General features: G+C 48.2%; 1 protein-coding gene across 2 annotated transcripts in view; it reads left to right on the forward strand.

Annotated features, from left to right (window-relative positions):
* Positions 1-21,410, forward strand: part of EFTUD2 (elongation factor Tu GTP binding domain containing 2) — a 253,358-nt gene that overhangs the window by 149,142 nt on the left and 82,806 nt on the right. For both annotated transcript variants that reach the window (XM_086923883.1, XM_086923882.1), the window contains exon 14: positions 10,982-11,117. In XM_086923883.1, coding sequence (XP_086780009.1) covers positions 10,982-11,117 — 136 coding nt within the window. The remainder of the gene's footprint in view (positions 1-10,981; positions 11,118-21,410) is intronic.

The following is a 21,410-nucleotide window of genomic DNA, read 5'->3' on the forward strand; positions in this document are numbered from 1 at the left end:
AATGAAGCAAAGTGAATATAACCTGCTTGCTGAGTGACTATAATATTGCTACCCTCTCTAGGATTCGGAGAAGTGGATTGGTTTGTGACATACCAAAAAGCGTACTTGGGTGTCTAAATCCGAATTACGATTTTTGACACTAAACACACTGGGCTTCTTGAGTTTTTCTTTTGTTGTAATTTTTCTTAAATTATCATTTTATTTGGGACACAAATACTGACACGAGTTTGTTTGTTGTATTATAAGGATTCTGCGATCCCTGGCAAAATAATGTGCATCGGAATATGTGAACAGGGGAATTGTGAGCAGCGGGAGAGGGAGTGAGTGAGACATTTAGGTAGTCCGACGGGAATGTTAGTGAATTAATTAATAATCAGTTCTTCCTAGTTCAGTTACTGATCTTTTTTCTCATTTCATTTTTTATATTGGCCAAATTGAGCACTTTCAGTTTATACAGTTCCCAAATTGAGCCAATCCCTACTCTTAGCGCAAAAGGACGACAAAATGATGCGTGTTGTCTGTTATGATACTATTCACAGGCTGGATAAAAAGGGCTGCAGTTTCCTCCTTCTTTTATAACATACACTCTCCATATATTTCGCCGGAGTTTCCCTGGCGATTGCCCCCTCTTTGCACACAATCTAGGTTTCCTTTGCACATGGGGTCCCGTGGCTATGCACTGGTGACTATTTCTACACGTCTCAACGGAAGCAGAGAAGGTACTAAAAAACATGGGCTGCACTGAATGTATTGATCCCACTTGTAGTTTTATATTGAGCAAACTGGTCCCGGGATATTGGAGCGTGAGCACCAGATACATTAAACAAGGGTTTTTAGACATGTGGAGATTAAGTGATTTGCCCAGAATCACAAGTTGTTTAGCTGACACCAATAATCGAACGGGTGGTTCCCGAGTTCCCAAAATCCACATCACGTACCCCGCCTCACTACTCCAGGTGAGCATGTTCCAGTGTTTACCGGAAAAGCTTCGCCTTCTGAAGCAGCTGAAAGGCTGCAAGAGTGTGTGGCGCACCCCTGTGGTTGTCTCTGCAGAGCCTTTGAGCCCAAACGTTTTCCACGACTCCGTCCGCAGTTCTCTGTGGTTAAAAAATAATAGTCGCCAATAAATTAAATGTTACCAACGCATCAAAGGTGGGAATAAAACAAGCATTTGCAATGCAATAGGTCTCGCATTAGGAAAGTGTGAGCTATTGGTATTGTAGAATGACAACTTTTTTTAAATGTGTTAGCTTTGAAAATATATAAATTAATAGCATTTTTATTCACAAAGCCAATAGCTTACACTTTCCTAATGCGAGTCCTATTGGCTATGATTGTGGTGGTGTCCCTGAGTGATGTTGTGGTTGGGCTGAGTGATGTGGTGTTGTACTAGAGTGATGTGGTGGTTATTAGAGTGATGTAGTGGTGTCCCAGAGTGATGTGGTGGTGTCCCAGAGTGATGTGGTGGTGTCCCAGAGTGATGTGGTGGTGTCCCAGAGTGATGTGGTGGTGTCCCAGAGTGATGTGGTGGTGTCCCAGAGTGATGTGGTGGTGTCCCAGAGTGATGTGGTTGTGCCCCAGAGTGATATGGGTGTCCCAGAGTATGGGTGTCCCAGAGTGATGTGGTGGTGTCCCTGAGTGATGTGGTGGTGTCCCTGAGTGATGTGATGGTGTTCCCGAGTGATGTGGTGATGTTCCCGAGTGATGTGGTGGTGTCCCTGAGTGATGTGGTGGTGCCCCTGAGTGGTGCCCCTGAGTGATGTGGTGGTGTCCCTGTGTGATGTGGTGGTGCCCCCGAGTGATGTGGTGGTGCTGTTGGTGCCCCTGAGTGATGTGGTGGTGCCCCTGAGTGATGTGGTGATGCCCCTGAGAGAGTGGGAGAGAAGAGAGCGAGAGAGAAAGCTGGAGAGACGGAGGGAGAGAGAAAGCTTGGGAGAATGAGATGGAGAACATGAGAGAGAAAGAGAGAGATAGGAGAGAGAGAGAGATAGAGAGAGAAAGAGAGGGAGAAAGAAAGAAAATGAGAGGGAGACAGGGTAAAAGTGAAAACGATGGAATGAGTGAAGAAGTGACAGAAAAGGAGGACAGTGAGAGAGGAGAAAAGGGGGGCAGTGAGAGAGGAGAAATAAAGTGAGAGTGGGCTGCGTGAGCAAGAAGGAAAGTGGTGAATAATTCAGAGGCTGTGGAATGGAGCAAGAAAGAGACCGATACAGGCGCACAAATTTATAAATACGTGTTTGTGCCTGAAAGGTGGTAAGAAATCTGCAGTGGCCTCAGTGCCCAATGGGCTCTTTTCTCGTTTACCAGCAGTGGTGCACTAAACTCATTCACCTTTCTTGAAGTAGGGCCTATGCACTATCACACGCCACTGCATGCATCACTAACAAAATGCACTACCAGTTCGAAATCCTACAGCTTAGCAAACCTTTGAGCCGCGTCTTGAATTAAGAGGAACTTTGAAACTGCAGTGAAATCCAGAGTTTGCTCGTCAATGCCGCCCAGCTCCAGACATTTGCTTTAAGTCCCTGTCGTTTCACACCCTGACAGCCCCAGGAAAGGCCAGACAAAAGCCCAGAGATAGGCAGCGCCATTAGGATGTGTGTGCTAATTACGTACCAAGTGCTTCTCTGCAGGGGCGTGGCTGGCACGGAAGCCGCTGCGGTGGGGGAGGGCTGCATGGGTGCAGGGCTGGGAAAGGTGCTTTGGTGTCAGGGCGGCTGCCATAAGTGTGGCAGGGTATGCTCAGACGGGAGTCCCTTGCTCACTTTGCCACTAGATTCAAGCAAGCCGGGCTGAAGACGGCTGGAATGCCAGAAACCGGTCCCCGGAAGCTTGTGTTCGAGGCATGTGGGCTGCTAAATTCATATCTGTGCATAGATCGCCGCCTAGTGTTGGGTCCGGATGATTGCACATTGTTGTCCTGGAAGAGTCTTCGAAGTATCACGAGATAGGTGGCTCCTCCCCTGGACTACAGTGCGCATGGGCATCGACTCCATCCCCAGATTGTTTTTTTTTCCGCCATTGGGTTCGGATGGGATTTCGACATCTCCTGTTCGGAATCGATAAAACAACTTCTTAAAGGCCAAAAGGCTTTCTTTACTTCGTCGGTATTGTTCGCGTTCTGTCTCGTGTATACTCCGGCTCGTCGAGTCGGATATCGGAGGAGTCGGGTGACTCTTCGGTCATCGAGGCCTTGTCGATGCAGCAAGACCCTGACGATTCTACAATGGAACGGAGTCCATTCAAGTACTGCCCCGTGTGTGGTTCTAAGTACCCACACATCGACGTGCACCCTGTGTGCAACAAGTGCTTATCGCCGGACCACGACGAGGCCAGCTGTATGGCCTGTTCCAGGTTTCGATCGTAGAAGACGATCAAGCTTCGGCGCGTGGCGCGCCTCCAGGCCCAGCGATCGGCACCGGTGGACATCTTCGACAGCCCCGACGCAGGCGAACAAGAACTTCACCTGCAGATTTCACCTCCATCGGCGGAGGTCGAGGCCGACTACGAAGAAGACCAAGACCTCGAGGAAGACGCCGAGGAGGTAGGGGACGACGAAGAACCTTTTGGGGCCGTGGAAGATAGCTCGAGGATGAGCTATGCCCCGAACATACAAAGGCTCAGGTCACGGGATCGCCACAAGGCCTTACCCACGACCCTACACCTCGCTCCTCGGCCCCGCCCGGCTACGGACACCTCTACGGAGCCGCCATTGCGTAAATCGAAACCGAAAGTGAAACCTTCGGCATCGACCAAATATAAGATGGCCGACGCAGCGCCGAAATTGAAGACGCCATTGACGGCGTCGTCGTCGGAGCCCTCGAAGCCGAAGAAGGCTGTCGAACAGGCTAAAGCGCCTAAGGTGGTCAAAGAGCCAAGCTCGAAAGCAGTCGCCCAGCACTCCACTAAGGTGGTCGAGTCGAAGTCGGCCGTCGAGCCGTCAGCGGTCAAGCCTACCGCATCTACAGGCAAACCAGCCGTCGAGGCCAAATCGGCAAAGGGCACCGAGCCAAAGTCTGGAGCCGCAACGCCGAAGGGAAAGTCCGCCGATCCGAAGCCATCGACGTCGACGCATTGGGCCGTGGATGGTGGCGGACGCGCAGTTGTCGAGACTACGTCTGCGCCTCCAGCAAAGAACAGGGATTCATCGACGCTCCAGTCTTCCCCTGGGGGTGGATCGAGGTCCTCAGTCGGGTCGACGAGACCGTCCACTTCTTTTACAAAGCAAGTGGCAGACTCCCTCAAACGGATTCGGGAGAAAGAGCTGACGTCGGTGCCGAAGACGCCCGGTACCTACTCCGGTAGCGGAACCGAAGAAGACCTCCAAGCCGCTCCTCTTTACTCTACCACCCAAAGTGGTGCCAAAGGCCTTTGCACCACAGTCGGTGCCTAAGGACTCAGAAGGGGTAGGGCATACTCAGCTGAGTGGCAGTTTGAGTCGACAACCCTTATTGGACGAGCAGTCGGAACAGTATATCGACGCCGACACGGGAAAATTGACGCTCTATAAGAGGAAGATTACTTCACAGCCTTTGGAGTCGTTTGTAATCCCTCTAAAAAAGAAAAGGCCAGCGCCAGACACGCCGGAACTTGTTGAGCGCATTCCTCTGCATCCTGCAAGGAGCCCATCGCCTTCACCCACTTGCTCAGATGGAGATCTAGGTGATCAGGACGAGGAGTATACTTTTCCCGAAAACACAGACCCTGATGAGCAACAGGACTCGTGGTTAGCCTCAGGTGATCAAGGGGACCAACAAGCTGTCCATGACCCACAAGCTTTTGGCGCAAAGCCTTCTCCTACAGAAGATTCTGCGGCGTTCAATGCCTTAATTGAGAGGGCAGCTGCAAACCATAAGGTGGATATGCATGCTGACCCTGTGGACGTTGACTTTCTATTTGACACTTTCTCTGCTGCTGAGAAAACCGTAAAAACACTTCCAATGCTTAAGGGTGTTCTTAAGCATGCCACAGACATTTTCAAGGAAACAACAAGAGCTCGGTTCCAGCTCTTTCTTTGGTCTGGAGCACAAAAGCGCCGGGACACTCCTTTGGAGTAGCCGTTGTGCTATAAAAGTCCCATTTAACATAACATAACATAACCCTAGAATAGAAAAAAAATACAGACCGGCACCTGGGGACCCAACTTACATACGGGGCCAGTTGCCTCTGGACTCTTTGGTGGTCTCTAATGCTCGCAAAAGGGCGAACTCACAAACAGGTGAAGCTCCTCCCCCGGACAAAGAGTCTAAAGTGTTGGAGGCATCGGGGAAAAGGGTGGCAGCGCAGGCAGCAAACATCTGGCGCATATCCAACACACAAGCTCTGCTGGCCAGATACGACAGGGCACACTATGACACCTTAGAGCAGCTTTTACAACACCTTCCAGACGAGTTTAAAGAAGGAGCTGAGATGCTTATCCAAGAAGGCAAGCTCGTCTCCAACGCTGCAATTAGATGTGCGCTCGACGTTGCGGATACGGCAGCAAGAGCGATAAATACTAGTGTGATGTTACGGCGTCAAGCATGGCTCCGCATTTCAGGGTTCAAGCCAGAGATACAGACTGTCTGGATTAACGGGCTGGTTGAGGATAACAGACTGTTTGGCCCTGAGGTGGACTCCACCCTCGAAAAAATTAAAAAAGATACTGAGACGGCTAAATCTATGGGTGCACTTCAGTCTCAGCAATACAGAGGGAGCACTTTTCGTCGCTCAGGCACTCGGGGTGTTACCAGAGGACACTTGGCACAACAGGCGCAATTCAGTAAAAGTGGGGCACAGTCCTCATACACCAAACAGGGTAGAGGAGGTTACAGAGGAAACAACGCCAAGGGCAGGTTTGAGGCAACAACAGTTCCCGTTCCTCTGCCGCCAACAAACAGTGACTTCCTGTCACTGCCCCCCGACCATCCAACACCTGTCGGGGGGAGACTCCAGCAGTTCCTGCCAGTCTGGAAGTCCATCACCACAGACAGGTGGGTAAGGAAACTTATCCAGTTCGGCTATTGTTTGGAGTTAACGTCCACTCCACCCAACATACCCCCAAGACAACGTCCTATTTGGGCAAAGCACTTGCACTTATTGCAGCAAGAGGTTCTTGTGATGCTGCAAAAAGGCGCAATAGAGCTCGTGCCACTGGAGGAACAAGGTACAGGGGTTTACTCCCTGTACTTCTTAATCCCAAAGAAGGACGGCTCACTCAGACCCATTCTGGACCTACGCCCCCTCAACATGTATATTCTTTCAGAACACTTCCACATGTTAACTCTGCAGCAAGTTCTTCCACTGTTAAACCAGGGAGACTTTCTCGCAACCTTGGACCTCAAGGATGCTTACTTTCACGTACCACTCCATCCATCCCACAAAAAATACCTCCGGTTCACCATTCTAAACAGGCATTACCAGTTCAGGGTCCTACCCTTCGGTGTGACCACTGCTCCCAGAGTGTTCACAAAGTGTCTGGCAACGGTGGCGGCGCACCTCAGGAGACAGAACATACATGTCTACCCTTACCTGGACGATTGGCTCGTTCAAGCCAAGTCGGCACAGCAGTGGGCCGCAGACATGTCCCGCACTATTCACCTTCTTCACAGTCTGGGGTTTTCGCTCAACTATCCAAAGTCGCACCTTCAGCCAGCCCATGTGCGGCAGTATTTGGGCGCGACTATAAATACTCTGGCTGCTACAGCTCAGCCGAACACAGCGAGAATCAACAGCATCCAGTCGCTAATACAGAGGTTCAGACCGCAGCACTCACTCCCTGCGAGAGTGTTTATGCAGTTGATAGGCATGATGACCTCCTGCATCTTCATAGTCCCGCACGCGAGGTTGCATATGCGTCCGCTTCAGGAATGCTTGGCACGCCAGTGGACTCAGGCTCAAGGGCAGTTGAAAGACCTAGTGTTGGTGACTGGTCGGGCATACAACTCTCTGCATTGGTGGACTCCACACAACCTTTGCAAGGGCCGACCGTTCCAGGAGCCTGTGCCACAAATTATCCTGACAGGGGACGCATCTCTCCAGGGTTGGGGAGCGCATGTACTCCACTACACAGTGCAGGGGCTATGGTCGACACAGCAGAAGAAGATGCACATCAACTACTTAGAACTGATGGCAATCTTCATGGCACTGAAGTCCTTCAAAGTACATCTATGCAACAAGGTCGTGTTGATCCGGACGGACAACATGACGGCAATGTACTATATCCAAAAGCAGGGAGGCACACACTCTCCACAGTTGTCTCATCTGGCTCAGGGCATGTGGAAGTGGGCCATTCAGAGGAACATCTTCCTCATGGCGGAACACCTCCCGGGCGTGGACAATCAGATGGCGGATCTGCTCAGCAGGTACAGCCACCAAATGCACGAGTGGGAGCTACATCCATCAGTACTCCACCCGTACTTCCAGCAGTGGGGTCATCCAGAGATAGACCTGTTTGCCACAAGGGAGAACGCAAAATGCCCAAGCTTCGCCGCCAGGTTCCCACACCCACAGTTGCAGGGCAATGCGATATGGATGAACTGGTCAGGCAAATTTGCGTACGCTTTTCCCCCAGCACCTCTCATACCGCTGGTGGCACGGAAGCTGCTGCAACACTCAATGACACTCATCCTGGTTGCTCCAACGTGGGCACGCCAGCCATGGTGCACCACGTTTCTGGAACTCTCCGTGGTACCGCATCAAAGGCTGCGCCTCACACCCAAGCTCTTGACGCAGAACCATGGCGACATTCAGCACCCAGATCCGCAACAGCTGAACCTAGCGATCTGGCTCCTGAGGTCTTAGAGTTTGGCTACCTTGATTTGCCCCCGGAATGCATGGACATCATCCGGGAGGCAAGAAGGCCAACAACCAGAGCTTGCTATGCAGCAAAATGGAAGCGGTTTGTCATTTACTGTACAGAACATCATATCAACCCGCTAGATGCATCCATTCCCAATATCATCTGCTATTTGTTACATCTTTACAAATGTAATCTGGCGTATGCTTCCATTCGGATACACTTATCCGCCATAGCGGCTTATCTCCAAAACAGGCAGCACCTCTCAGTTTTCAGGGTGCCTGCCATCAAAGCATTCCTGGAAGGGCTGAAACGAGCCAGCTCCTGTGTGGAACCTCAATGTGGTCCTCACCAGGTTAATGGGACCACCGTTTGAGCCTTTACACTCCTGTGAGATTCACTTCTTGACATGGAAAGTGGCTTTTCTCATTGCCATCACGTCGCTACGGCGTGTTAGTGAGCTACAAGCGCTCACAATACAAGAGCCATTTATTCAAATTCATCCTAACAGGGTAGTGCTGCGCACTAACCCTAAGTTTCTCCCTAAGGTGGTGTCGCAGTTTCATGTCAATCAAACCATTGAACTACCCACATTCTTTCAAAACCCTGAAACAGTAGCAGAAAGAATGCTCCACATGCTTGATGTCAAACGAGCATTACTGTACTACATTGACAGGACCAAAAGCTTTAGGAAGACACAACAGCTATTTGTTGCCTTCTCAGCCCAGCACAAAGTCAACCCCATTTCCAAGGCAGGAATAGCCAGGTGGATCGTTAAGTGTATTCAGATTTGCTACCACAAGGCTAAGCGCACTTTAACGGTCCCCCCCCAGGGCCCACTCCACACGCAAGTTAGGGGCCTCCATGGCTTTCCTAGGTAATATTCCTTTGGAAGATATTTGTAGAGCAGCCACGTGGATTACACCACACACCTTTACTAAACACTACTGTGTAGATGTGCATTCCAAACAGCAGGCAGCTGTAGGTCAGGCTGTTCTTAAAACTCTTTTTCAAACTTCTGCAGCTGGCACGGGCGGCCGCCGTTAATGGAGGGACTGCTATGTATTCTATGCACAGATATGAATTTAGCAGCCCACATGCCTCGAACTGAATATGCTACTTACCAGTATGCATCTGTTCTTGGTATGTAGGGCTGCTACCATTCATATCGTCCGCCCTCCTCCCCGGCGCCCGTAGCGGCTGCAGGTAATTTCTTGCATTCAAACATTAGCATGGACATCATTTACACTATTTCACTCCATCTCTACACAATGGCTAAAAATAATCTGGGGATGGAGTCGATGCCCATGCGCACTGTAGTCCAGGGGAGGAGCCACCTATCTTGTGATACTTCGAAGACTCTTCCAGGACAACAATGTGCAATCATCCGGACCCAACACTAGGCGGCGATCTATGCACAGATATGAATGTTAGCAGCCCTACATGCCAAGAACAGATGCATACTGGTAAGTAGCATATTCATTCCGGTCCAGGGAAGACATGGCTTGGCAGTTCGGGCTGGACTGTTCCCATGAGGCACAGGGTCAGACTGATTTGCATATAGCCATGTCTGAACTGGGGTGGCAGAATGGGCTAAAGAACGGCTATGGATTAAACCCAGATCTTTTGACTGGGTGTGAGTGTTTGATTGATTCAGATGCTCCGTCCATCACCACCCCCTTTTGTACCGCTTTTGGCCGCCATAAGTGTGGCAGGGTATGCTCAGACGTGAGTCCCTTGCTCACTTTGCCACTGGATTCAAGCAAGCCGGGCTGAAGACGGCTGGAATGCCAGAAACCGGTCCTCGGAAGCTTGTTTCCGGTCCAGGGAAGACATGGCTTGGCAGTTCGGGCTGGACTGTTCCCATCAGGCACAGGGTCAGACTGATTTGCATATAGCCATGTCTGAACTGGGGTGGCAGAGTGGGCTAAAGAACGGTGATGGATTAAACCCAGATGTTTTGACTGGGTGTGAGTGTTTGATTGATTCAGATGCTCCGTCCATCACCCCCCCCCCCTTTTGTACCGCTTTTGGCCGCCATAAGTGTGGCAGGGTATGGTCAGACGTGAGTCCCTTGCTCACTTTGCCACTGGATTCAAGCAAGCCGGGCTGAAGACGGCTGGAATGCCAGAAACCGGTCCTCGGAAGCTTGTTTCCGGTCCAGGGAAGACATGGCTTGGCAGTTCGGGCTGGACTGTTCCCATGAGACACAGGGTCAGACTGATTTGCATATAGCCATGTCTGAACTGGGGTGGCAGAGTAGGCTAAAGAACGGTGATGGATTAAACCCAGATCTTTTGACTGGGTGTGAGTGTTTGATTGATTCAGATGCTCCGTCCATCACTACCCCCTTTTGTACAGAATTAAGCAGCACATGACCAGGTACATACCCTTGAATAACATGAACACAGGAAACTAGTACAGTCCCACACAATCCCCCCTCATTTCCCGGAAGGCCCCCCAATTGATTGCCGTGCCAAGAACACTTGAAGTTCACAGTAAGTACCCTTATTTAGTATCTCCATATGTTCGTATCTCAGTGTCTAACTGGGCATCAATAGTGCACACAGGGGCTAGAACTATACACCTGTAATCGGCCTAGTGCTGCCATTTCCTGATGTGTTTTGGAGGACAAACCCTGGCCTGGAAGACCGCTATTTCTATACCCATACACTGGTCCATACCTCTTTTCCTTGCGCCTATGGACGATGAGGAGTTCACTTTCCACATCTTAGCAATGTCCTCGTTTATAGCGTTACTGCCAAGACCCTCTGTACTATGGAGAAGGGTCAATTTGGCATCCAACAGGATCTCCCAAGAAAGGACCTCCACGTGTCAGTATGACACTCGCCGCCAGAAGTAAGAACCAGTGTGTTTTAAATATCAAATAGTTTTTCAGATGCCTAGCCTAGCAACTTGGTAAGTTATGGATCGGCGAGTGTACCCTTATCGTGGACTTGTTCTCTTAATGTTTATGCAGGTCCATCACCTATGTTAGTGGGACTCCCTTATGTGGAAAGTGTTATTGGCAGTCATTTTTAAGAGCAGTATAGTTGGTGCAGATGCTCTGTTCCCTGACAGTGTTTTAGAGAAATGGATTTGGAATGTATGAGACAGTGCTAACAATGAGATCTACTTTCATTAGTTATGCAAATGTTTCAGAGAAGAGAACAAACTAACCTACTCATTTTTCTGTTTTCCTAGGTTGTCGGTGATGTGGACACCTCCCTGCCCCACACACTGGAGGAGCTGGGAATACATTTAACCAAGGAGGAGCTAAAGCTGAACATCAGGCCACTTTTGCGTCTAGTCTGCAAGAAATTCTTTGGGGACTTCACAGGTAACGTCTGAACTGACCCGGTTGTCCTCTGGCGGCCCAATCAGTTAAATGTATGAAAGAGTAAGGCCCAATCATGACTGTCAAGGCAGTACAGAAATGTGTGTCTGTGATTATGCTGTGATTGTATTTTATTGATGTAGCGTTTGTACCCAATCCCTTTACATCTGGCAGTAAAAACATATGAAAAGATCTGGAATAGTTTTGGATCTATTGCCAAACTAAAAATTCAAATGACAGGCAGCAAGGACACAAAAGTCGACAATGTGGTTGGGTCACAAAATAAGGAACTGATTGAAACCTAGTATTTTGGGGATTGGAGAGGAAAAAGACCAGAAAAATAAGAACTGGTTCATAAGGTCTTATATGGGAGACAGAGCAATCACAGAGATCAGGAACATACAAAGTGGTGTAAGATTTAGTGTAGTTGAGGCCAGAACTTGAATACCGTATTTTCCGGCGTATAGGACGACCCGGCGTATAAGACGACCCCCTACTTTTCATGATGAAAGGTAGGTTTCGTCCTATACTCGCCGTATAAGACGACCCCCACTTCCGCCGGCTGGAACCTTCTGAAGTCCCCTTTCCATGTCCATGAACTGAGTAGAAGACGTGCGCTAGTGACGCTCCTCTACTTCCGATGAACGTGAGGATTATGGCGCCAGATCAGCGCATACACCGCTGTGTCTCTAGGATGAAGACGCAGTAAGAAAATACTGAAATGCCCCGTGGACCCTCTCCCATCGGCACTACAGCACTACGGGACTGTACCGGTGAGTAACTGTGCACTAAATCATGTGCAATTTTAGATTAATGTAACCGGTAAACGTGGGAGTGTGAGCGCGCGAGTAGAGCCCAGGTCATATTGGAGGGTTCCACGTCGGTGGAGCGTTGCTTCCACTCATAAAAAATTTAGTGTCCGGCGTATAAGACGACCCCCGACTTTTGAAAACATTTGAAGGGGTTAAAAAGTCGTCTTATACGCTGGAAAATACGGTACATTTGAAGGCCAGACATAGCCATAGCATAAGCTACGTTCTGGTATGGAGATAAGATAAGAGATTCACGATTTAGGGAAGTAGGAAAGCTGTGATGAATTAAATAATTAAGCTTACAGTGTATGGGAGGAATTGAATATACAGGGAGACTAATTAGGATAGAAGAGAAACATAGATGAAATAACGCACAACTCCGGTGTAAGAAAGTGCCTCTTGTGAAATGGTGGCCCCCACTTTTTGCCTGGAAAATGATGTGGGTTCGGTTGAAAGTGCACAGGGTCTCTGCCAACCAGGTGCCCTGTGCCAGGGCTACTTCCATAAAACTACCACGATTGGCACTTCAGACCCACTTGAAAGTCCCTAGCTAATGGTACCCTGGTATGTAGGGCATTGGGCCTGAAGAGGACCCAAGGGCATTGGGCCTGAAAAGGGTCCCCTAGGGACACCTCACTAAGGCCATGCACACTGCCACTGCAGCCTGCATGTCTTGGTGCAGAGAAAAACAACATACTGCCTGTGTGCCATACCAAGCAATACTGCCTACGGTATAGGCAAGTCACCCCTTTAGCAGGCCTTACAATTCCTAAGGCAGGGTGCACTATATTTAAGGTGTGGGCATATCTGCATGAGTAGATATGCCCCTACAATAGTCAAGTCTGTTCTTTATATTGTAAGTGCCAGTAAAGCCATAGAGATTACATGGGTTGGAAACTCGACAACTCAAGTTCCCCAGAACCATGATGACTTCAATGAACCCAGGCGTGTTTGGTACCAAACAACTCCTCTTAATAAATCCATAGTGATGCCATTGTGAGATTTATTAAACCATGTACTCAGAGGGCATCTCAAAGGTGCCCCCTGAAAACCTACCAATCCTGGTTTGGTCTCTGACTGGTTTTAGGCAGCCTGCCTCCACCAGACATGTTTCTGGACCCCGTGGTGGAGAGCCCCTGATCTGATGCCAGAAGCAACTCCTATACTGGGCAGAGGTGTCATACCTTCTCCCCCAGGATGAGCACAGTGCTCTAGAGGGAAGCTTCAAAGGCCTTGCACCTTTATACTGCTACCCCAGCATCTGCTTATTAGAACAGATGGCATGCCCCTGTTCAAACCCCCACTTTTGGTGGCAGCCGTTTGAAAACCTAGTAAGAATAGGTGGTGTGCCCCCCTTCGCCAACTCCAACCTTCAGGTGCAGGAGACGAAGTGAAGCACATTTTCAGTTCCCACCATCTTGAAGATGGTGGGACGTATCCAATTAGGGCTAGGCCTACTCCCACAGGAGAGTGGCATAATAGTGAGTGTAGACGCCCAATGTAGGAGACCCATTGGTTCCTACTTGTAACACCCATAAACCTAGTATTTAGGGGGCATTACCAGACTCGGAAATCAGATTCCTGAAGACCTAAGAAGAGCCGGACACTACAGTGTCACACCAGCAGAGAAGACTACAGACACCAACTAACTTGGCCCAAGCTCTACCGGCCTGTCTGCAGCCCTCAACAATCCTGCGCCAGACGACGGCCTGTCCTGCAGCCCAGCGACCTCCAAAGCCTTGGGAGGACTTATGCCTTCGACAAAGACCAAGATCTCCAGTGGAAAGCGGACGTGTCCATAAGAAACCAGCTTTATATAACAAAGACATCAGCCCTTAGAAACCGCATACCCACTGCCAGACCTACCTCTGTACCCGACGCCCATGGCCCAACTCCATGTGGCCCACCGATCCTGTGAAGGTGCCCCAGCACTTCTGAGCAAGTTTGGTGGTGCCTTGTGGCCCCCCTTGTACTTACCTAGGGAGATCGACCCCTGTACCGCTATACTCACCTGTGAGCAGCTGAACTTGGATTACCTTGAATTTTACCTCTGCACCCGGCCATCCCTGTGCCGCCCATGGTGCACTCCTTGAACGGATTTGAACCCTACCTGGCCTGAATCTGTAAGTCGAGTACTTACCTGCAAAAACTGCATTCTTCTTTTCCTCCTATATGGGAAATTGCAAAGCTTGAACATTTCACTGAGTCCACTTTTTAAACTATTTTTCTGAAAAACGTACTTATTTTTTTGCAAACATCTTGTTTTTCAAATAAATCTTGAAGGAAGTTTATTTTTCAAAATTGTGTGTGGTTCTTCTTTATGAGTTGTGTGCCATTTTTTAGTCACTGTGTGCATAACAAATATCTTATTCTCCTCTGTGTTAGACCTAAGGCTGCTCGCCCACACTACAACAAATAAAGCACTTTGGGTGAACATTGAGCCTTGTAAGCTTCTTGGGAATCTCTGGACTCTGCACGATATAACCACCTAGTGGTATACCATATACAGAGCCTGCTTCCTATACAAAGCTTCCTGGCAGGTTGGATCGTCTCGCACAAAACCATGTTGCAATCACACATCCAAATATTCCCACAGCCGTACTCTGTAGCTGAGTGAGACCTCCATATCCTTGATGTGAAGCGTGCCTTCATATATGTTGTTGATAGAATCAAGTATTTTTGTAAAACTCAGCAGCTCTTTGTTGCATTCACCAAATGATGTATAGGGCACAAGGCAGTCTTATCCAGGTGGATTGTCAAATGCATCCAAACTTGCTACATTAACGCTAGAAGACAACTGCCCACCCCACCCAGACCACACTCCAGTCGCAAAAAGGCCCTTCTGTTGCAGTATTGCCATATCTGACAAGTGTAAGGCAGCTAATGGTCCACTCCACACACATTCACTGTGTGGATACCCGAGTTACCCAACAAGTAAAGTTTGGTCAAGCTGTTCTACAAACAATTTTTGGTCCTCTGCAACATCCTATGGCTATCAATCGCTTGGTGGGGGGGGACTGCTTTACAGTCTATGCACAGCGTGTGTATCTACAGCAACACTTAACACAAACATAATGTTACTTACCCTCTAAGCATCTGTTTTTGGTATGTAGTGCTTCAGATTCACACCCGTCCACCCACCACCCCCGAAGCCTTTTGTTGTTGCAGATATCTTTTTTTCTTTCTTTCGTATGGTCATTTTACATTCCTTTCCTATGTTTTCATCCTTACCCTTCATACGGCAAACAGTCTAGCAATAGAGCTGATGCGCATGCACATTACTAATAATAAGAGGAGTCACTATACTTTGTGACTCAAAGACTTCTTCAGGAGAATGCATATTATATTAATCAACAGCACTACATGCCACAAATTGATGCTTTCAGTATACGTAACATATTCTTTTTCAAACATAGTGACTAGTGGTTGGAGTTTCTTTTAAAATGATCCCACTCATTCATGCCCTGATCATTTGTCTTGTTAAGGCAGATGCACATGCATAACTGAATACAGTTGGAGCATTATGAGAGGTAGATGGAGTGGATGCTCTACAGAGTGTTCAGGCAAAGTACAGGTACCTTCAGATAACCCCAGGGGGCATTTAAACACCTCTTCAGTGAAAGCACAAAGCTCAAGTGCCTTGACAAAGAGGGTGAGCATGTGCATTTGGAGCTTGGAACAAGAGGTGCTGGAGCCTCTCGTAGGGTACATGGAAGGGCTGGGAAACCGTGTGGAGTTATGAGGCAGGGTTACAAGGCATATATCGCGAACACTCCCAGATCTAGCCTTTAACCTCCTCACTCCCATGTGCTCACCTGTCTCATGAGAATGAGCAAACATGCACAGTTGTAACTGGTTTCATGAAGGTTAAGAGCATCTCAGTATTAGGTTAATAGGTTGTCCCTATTGCATGTATACCCCTTTTGGTTTTTTCACTTTACCGCTCACATTAGATCTAATCTATTGATGCAATGTTGCTGCTGTGGTTTTTTTTCACCACTATCTTGTGCATACTGTTGCCCAATCCACACCGTATACCACTGCTCATGGCAATGCACTTAATGAAGTGTTATTCATTTCTTCTGTTGGTATCTCACTGGAGCATTACTCTGGCAATGTTCCTTGCCTATTCTAGCAGTGCCACTTTGTTGGAAGCTGGCTATGTATATAGTATTAAATAAACAAAGAGAGGAGTGCCACCATAGAGAATCAAGAGAATTCCTAATGGGGTGTGTGACTGACAAAAGGAAAGAATTTATCCTTTTGTAAAAAAAACCTCACTTAACAGCCTAGTGGTGACATGCTTCATCATCGGGGTCCACCCTGGCGGCCTAACGTCACCAGGGTGTGCTACAACACCTGGAATACAGTGGAGCAGGTTGTGAGTGTAAGTGCAGAAAAAGTGTGTTAAAAATTGTCCTGGTTTAACTTAGTAGGGAGATAAATTTTATTTACAAGCAACTGGACAATATTAAAAAAGTGGCGAGATACTATGGGGGTAGTTACGGCCAGTAGTACCTCTGTATGTGTGCTGGTCTACATGTTTCAACCTTAGATGGAATATACCAGGTTTTCGTCAGGACCAAAAACAAGGAAGTGGACGGTCTGTGCCCCCTAAAAGGCGCACCCAATCCTAATTCCTCGTGACCAAGTTAGCAAAACTTGCTAATGGTGAAAAGCTCTAGCCTCAGTGGGCGAGCATGTGAAGTAAAAATCAAAAAGACCTGTTGGGGAGGAAAGAGAGAAACAATCATCCATCAGACGTGATCAATATTACATGCCTGTTACCTTGTGCAGTGTCGTGTCTCTGTGTCATCATGCTTCATGCCACTCTCATTAGGAAATTGTGTTGGTATCAGCGTGATATAGTCGTGCTGTTCTTTGGCCCACTGGGGGCATGCTATTTTGCCAACTCACGCATACTTATCAAAAGGTGCGTTCTCTGTGGCATACAATACTTTTATTCCAATCTCGCGCACTCGTAGTAATTATAGTGGCGTGATATCTTACTCTCGCATCCCTACTATTGTGGTCGCGAGGGTCGTTTTTAGATGTGCATAGATTACCTGTGAAAGTCAAGGGACACATAAGGACTTACTAACACATAACATGGAAAACAAACATATATTGGTAGATGGGAGGCGGCTTACTCCTATTTTGATGTCTGTCGCATCGGAGGGCAGGGAGTGGTATCACCACTTGTAAAACGTATTCTGCAATTACATGGAGGCAACTGTTACGAAAAGGGGTTGTCGATCAAGATCGGCCGCGTATCGCGTTAGATTCCGGACTCGGTAATGGTGGTGAGTCTCAGAAGCTAAAAAGCAGGTCTGCTCTACTTACAGTTTGGTCGTGATGGTAGAGGCCAGTTACCTACATCTCTCCTCCGCTGCCCCGCTACAAAGGTCGGGGCTCCCGTGTGCGTTAATGTCAGGAGCCGGCTTCCGGGGTAGGCGGGGTTTCGTGCGTGTCACGTGGGCGTAACCGGGGCAACTGCTGTCTACATTGTATTACGGGTGCCACATTCGTCCAGAAAGGTTTAAGATTACAAGCCTGTAGCTGAGTTGTGGGATTGGGCTATTAGAAGGCCACGGAATGACGCTATGGTGTGTGAGCGTCAGCGGGATATACCCTTAAGTTAGTGTTGGGCCGCTAGTGCGAAAGTGACAATAAACGTGCACAGTTGTTGATGGGGATAAACCACTAGCGTAGAGGGGAAAACAATAGCTTTACAATAAGTTGTAATCTGGCTACAATAGACTATAGTAAATTGAACGCGTCTGGTAAGAGGGTGTAAGCGCTGCCGACGGCGCGTATTGGTGTGCGCATCATTATAAGACGAATTGACCATTACGGATGTTACGCGGTCATTCGTTGCAATAGTGCACTTGTTAATCGTAGGGTCTGCCACATTTGGAAGTAATTGGAAAAATATGGGGGGCGGAAGGGGGGTTGTGCCAATGTTGGCGGATCGAAAAACCCGTGTGGTTGCAGTAATGGAATTATCTGGCTACAATAGACGCTAGTACATTAAAAGCGTCTGTCAAGGAGGTGAACGCGCTGCAGATGGCGCGTGTTGGTGTGCACATCATTGTAAAATGAATTGACCATTACGGGTGTTACGCGGTCATTCGTTGCAATAGTGCACTTGTTAATCGTAGGGTCTGCCACATTGGGAAGTAATTGGGGCGGGGGGGGGGGGTTGTGCAAATGTTGACGGATCGAGAAACCGTGTGGTTGCAATAATGGGATTATGTGGAATGGGATAGTATAGGGCATCTGGTGGTGGTACAAACACACAGTATGCCAGGCGGGGGTAAAGGTTGCTCTGGTCATGTACTGTAGGTTCAGAGTTGCAGATGTGGCATTACATGGGAGAACAAAGTAGGTCATGACTCCAGAATGGTAGGCATCAGGGTATGTAGGTATCCCTAGGTACTGGTTATTTTAAAACAGAGGCCCAAGGAATATTGTCGTTCAGACCTATCTTATGTGTCGAAAGTCTGTAGATCCAGCGTTGTTCCTTTTCAAACAAGCGGTTCTGTGAATTTGGACCTGGTTGTACTTGTTCTATTACTGTCCATCGCATGTCATTGGGTGTGTGATGTGCCGCCAAGAAGTGGTCTGTTAGTCTTGTGGTGTTTTTCTTGCAGCGTATCGTACTCCGATGTTCACTGATTCGTTGCTTCACCTTGCGGGTTGTCATGCCTATTTATGGTTTGCCACATATGCATTTGATCAGATACACCATATTGCTGCTGTTGCAATTAGTGTGTGATCGTTGTTCCCAGGTTTTGCCTTCTTCCAGGTTGAGGGTCTTGGTGTTTTCTGTGAGGTGGCATACATTGCAGTCTCCACACTTGGAGTGACCTGTTACGGGAGGGAGCCCCCAGATTTGCGTTATACTGGGATTTACATTTGTAGTTGTTGTCTTGGGTCTGGTATTGACCAGGCTATCTTTGAGGCTCTGCGCTTTTCTGCGTGAGTTGGCAAAATAGCATGCCCCCAGTGGACCAAAGAACAGCACGACTATATCACGCTGATACCAACACAATTTCCTAATGAGAGTGGCATGAAGCATGATGACACAGAGACACGACACTGCACAACGTAACAGGTTTGTAATATTGATCACGTCTGATGGATGATCGTTTCTCTCTTTCCTCCCCAGCAGGACTTTTTGATTTTTACTTCACATGCTCGCCCACTGAGGCTAGAGCTTTTCACCATTAGCGAGTTTTGCTAACTTGGTCACGAGGAATTAGGATTGGGTGCGCCTTTTAGGGGGCGCAGACCGTCCACTTCCTTGTTTTTGGTCCTGACGAAAACCTGGTATATTCCATCTAAGGTTGAAACATGTAGACCAGCACACATACTGAGATACTACTGGCCGTAACTATCCTCATAGTATCTCGCCACTTTTTTAATATTGTCCAGTTGCTTGTAAATAAAATGTATCTCCCTACTAAGTTAAACCAGGACAATTTCTAACACACTTTTTCTGCACTTACACTCACAACCTGCTCCACTGTATTCCAGGTGTTGTAGCACACCCTGGTGACGTTAGGCCGCCAGGGTGGACCCAGATGATGAAGCATGTCACCACTAGGCTGGTGAGTGAGGGTTTTTTTACAAAAGGATAAATTCTTTCCTTTTGTCAGTCACACAGCCCATTAGGAATTCTCTTGATTCTCTATGGTGGTAATCCTTTTTGTTTATTTAGTCCTGAATCAGGGGAACAGGAGTACTCTCCGTTCACTTAAGGTGAACACGATCCCTTGCTCTCCCTTTTGTTAGTTTATGTAAATAGTATGCCACTAGGTGGTTATACTGTGCACTAAGTCCAGGGGTTCCCCAAAAGTGTACAGGTCTCAATATAAAACTCAAAGTGCTCTATTAGTGGTATTGTGGGCTAGCAACCTTAGGCCTAACACAGAGGAGTGTAGAACATTTATTGCACAACATTGATCAATATTGGACACACGACTCAAAAATCGAGATCAACAGCAATTTTAGAAAAATAATCTTTGAATTTAATTTTAAGACCAAGATCTTCGCAATAAGTTAAGTATGTTTTTAGCTAAAAATTCTTTTCTAAAAACCCACTTCAAAAAGTAGACAATTAGTGCAGTTTCTGAACAGTTAACTGTTATCGTATGGAGGAAAACAATAATGTGGTTGAACAGGTAAGTACAACACAATTCCAGTCTTCGGGACCAGAGGTCAGGTGAGTACCAAAACTGCAGACCAAGCGGCGGCCGGGTGCAGATGTCAAAATCGGAGTTCGACCCAATGAGTTTCAAGGTAGACTGGTGGTGCTCGAAGCCACACTACTTGCAGGTAAGTAAATTAGTTGCAGGGTCAAACTTTGGGGGTTTGTTCAAGCACAGGGGCCACAAATTAGCACCAAACATACACCACCAGCGGCACAGGGGCGGCCGGGTGAGGGTGTAAATTCCGCATTGGGCGCCCAATGCTTTTCAATGAGGATTCTGCTTTCAACAAAGACTGCAGGCTTCGCTTTGGAGGATGTAGGAGGGAGACAAATGACAGCAGAGGTAGTGGAGATGCAGAGGACCAAGGCGCAGGAGCTTCGGGTGCAGGGTTGTCTTCAGACGTCAGTCTTTTTACGGGAGCTCATCGTGGTCAGGGGGAGCCTCTGGATTCAGGCTGCAGGCATCGTTGTAGAGTCCAGGAGAGGTCAGCCGACGCTGGACTTGGGGTCTGGATCGCTGGGGAACCTGTTCTGGGTCGGTGGGCCACATGGACACGAGCCGTAGGCATCTGGTGCAGAGTGGGTAGGACTTGTGGATCCTCAGGGCACCGGAGTCCTTTGTGTTGGATTTGTGGAGACAGAACTACTGTTCTCTGGAGTTCTAGTTTTTTCAAAGTTCCGGCAGTCTTACTAGGGTTTCTGGAAGTCTCTGGCTGCAGGACAGGTGTCGTCTTCTTGCAGGGACTTTGAAGGTGGAGGCAAGCAAGTCTGTTGTTGTCTTCAGGCTTTGCTGCTCTGCGTCTTCATTCATCCTTCTTAGGTTGAGGGTAACTGACTTCTATGTCTGAGGAAGCCACCTATATACTATATTTAGGGTGTGTTTGAGGGGATTAGTAGGTAGGGTCAATGGGCACCTTACTAGGGATGACTACACCCACTATTATGCCACCCTTCTGTGAGAGAGAGCATAGTCATAGCCCTGATTTGAGGAGTCTCCTCATCTTCAAGATGGAGAGGACTGAAAAATTTGCTTAACTTTGCCTCCTCCACCTGAGTGGTGGAGTTGGCAATGGTGGGCCACCTCCTACCCTTTCGAAGTTTTCCCGCCCAAACTGTTACTGCAACAGAACCCCATTTTGTCTTACACTTGTTTTGGTACTTTAGTGCCCAGCCTTGGAAACATGCCTCTTACGATTCTCACTGTGTGTTTTTTGTTTTCTTGCTCCCAGGATCGTTATTTTGCTCTTCTGTTGGTGAACTGGTGTCCAA

Source organism: Lissotriton vulgaris, chromosome 5, assembly GCF_964263255.1.
Source record: "Lissotriton vulgaris chromosome 5, aLisVul1.2, whole genome shotgun sequence".
Classification (NCBI taxonomy): Eukaryota; Metazoa; Chordata; class Amphibia; order Caudata; family Salamandridae; genus Lissotriton; species Lissotriton vulgaris.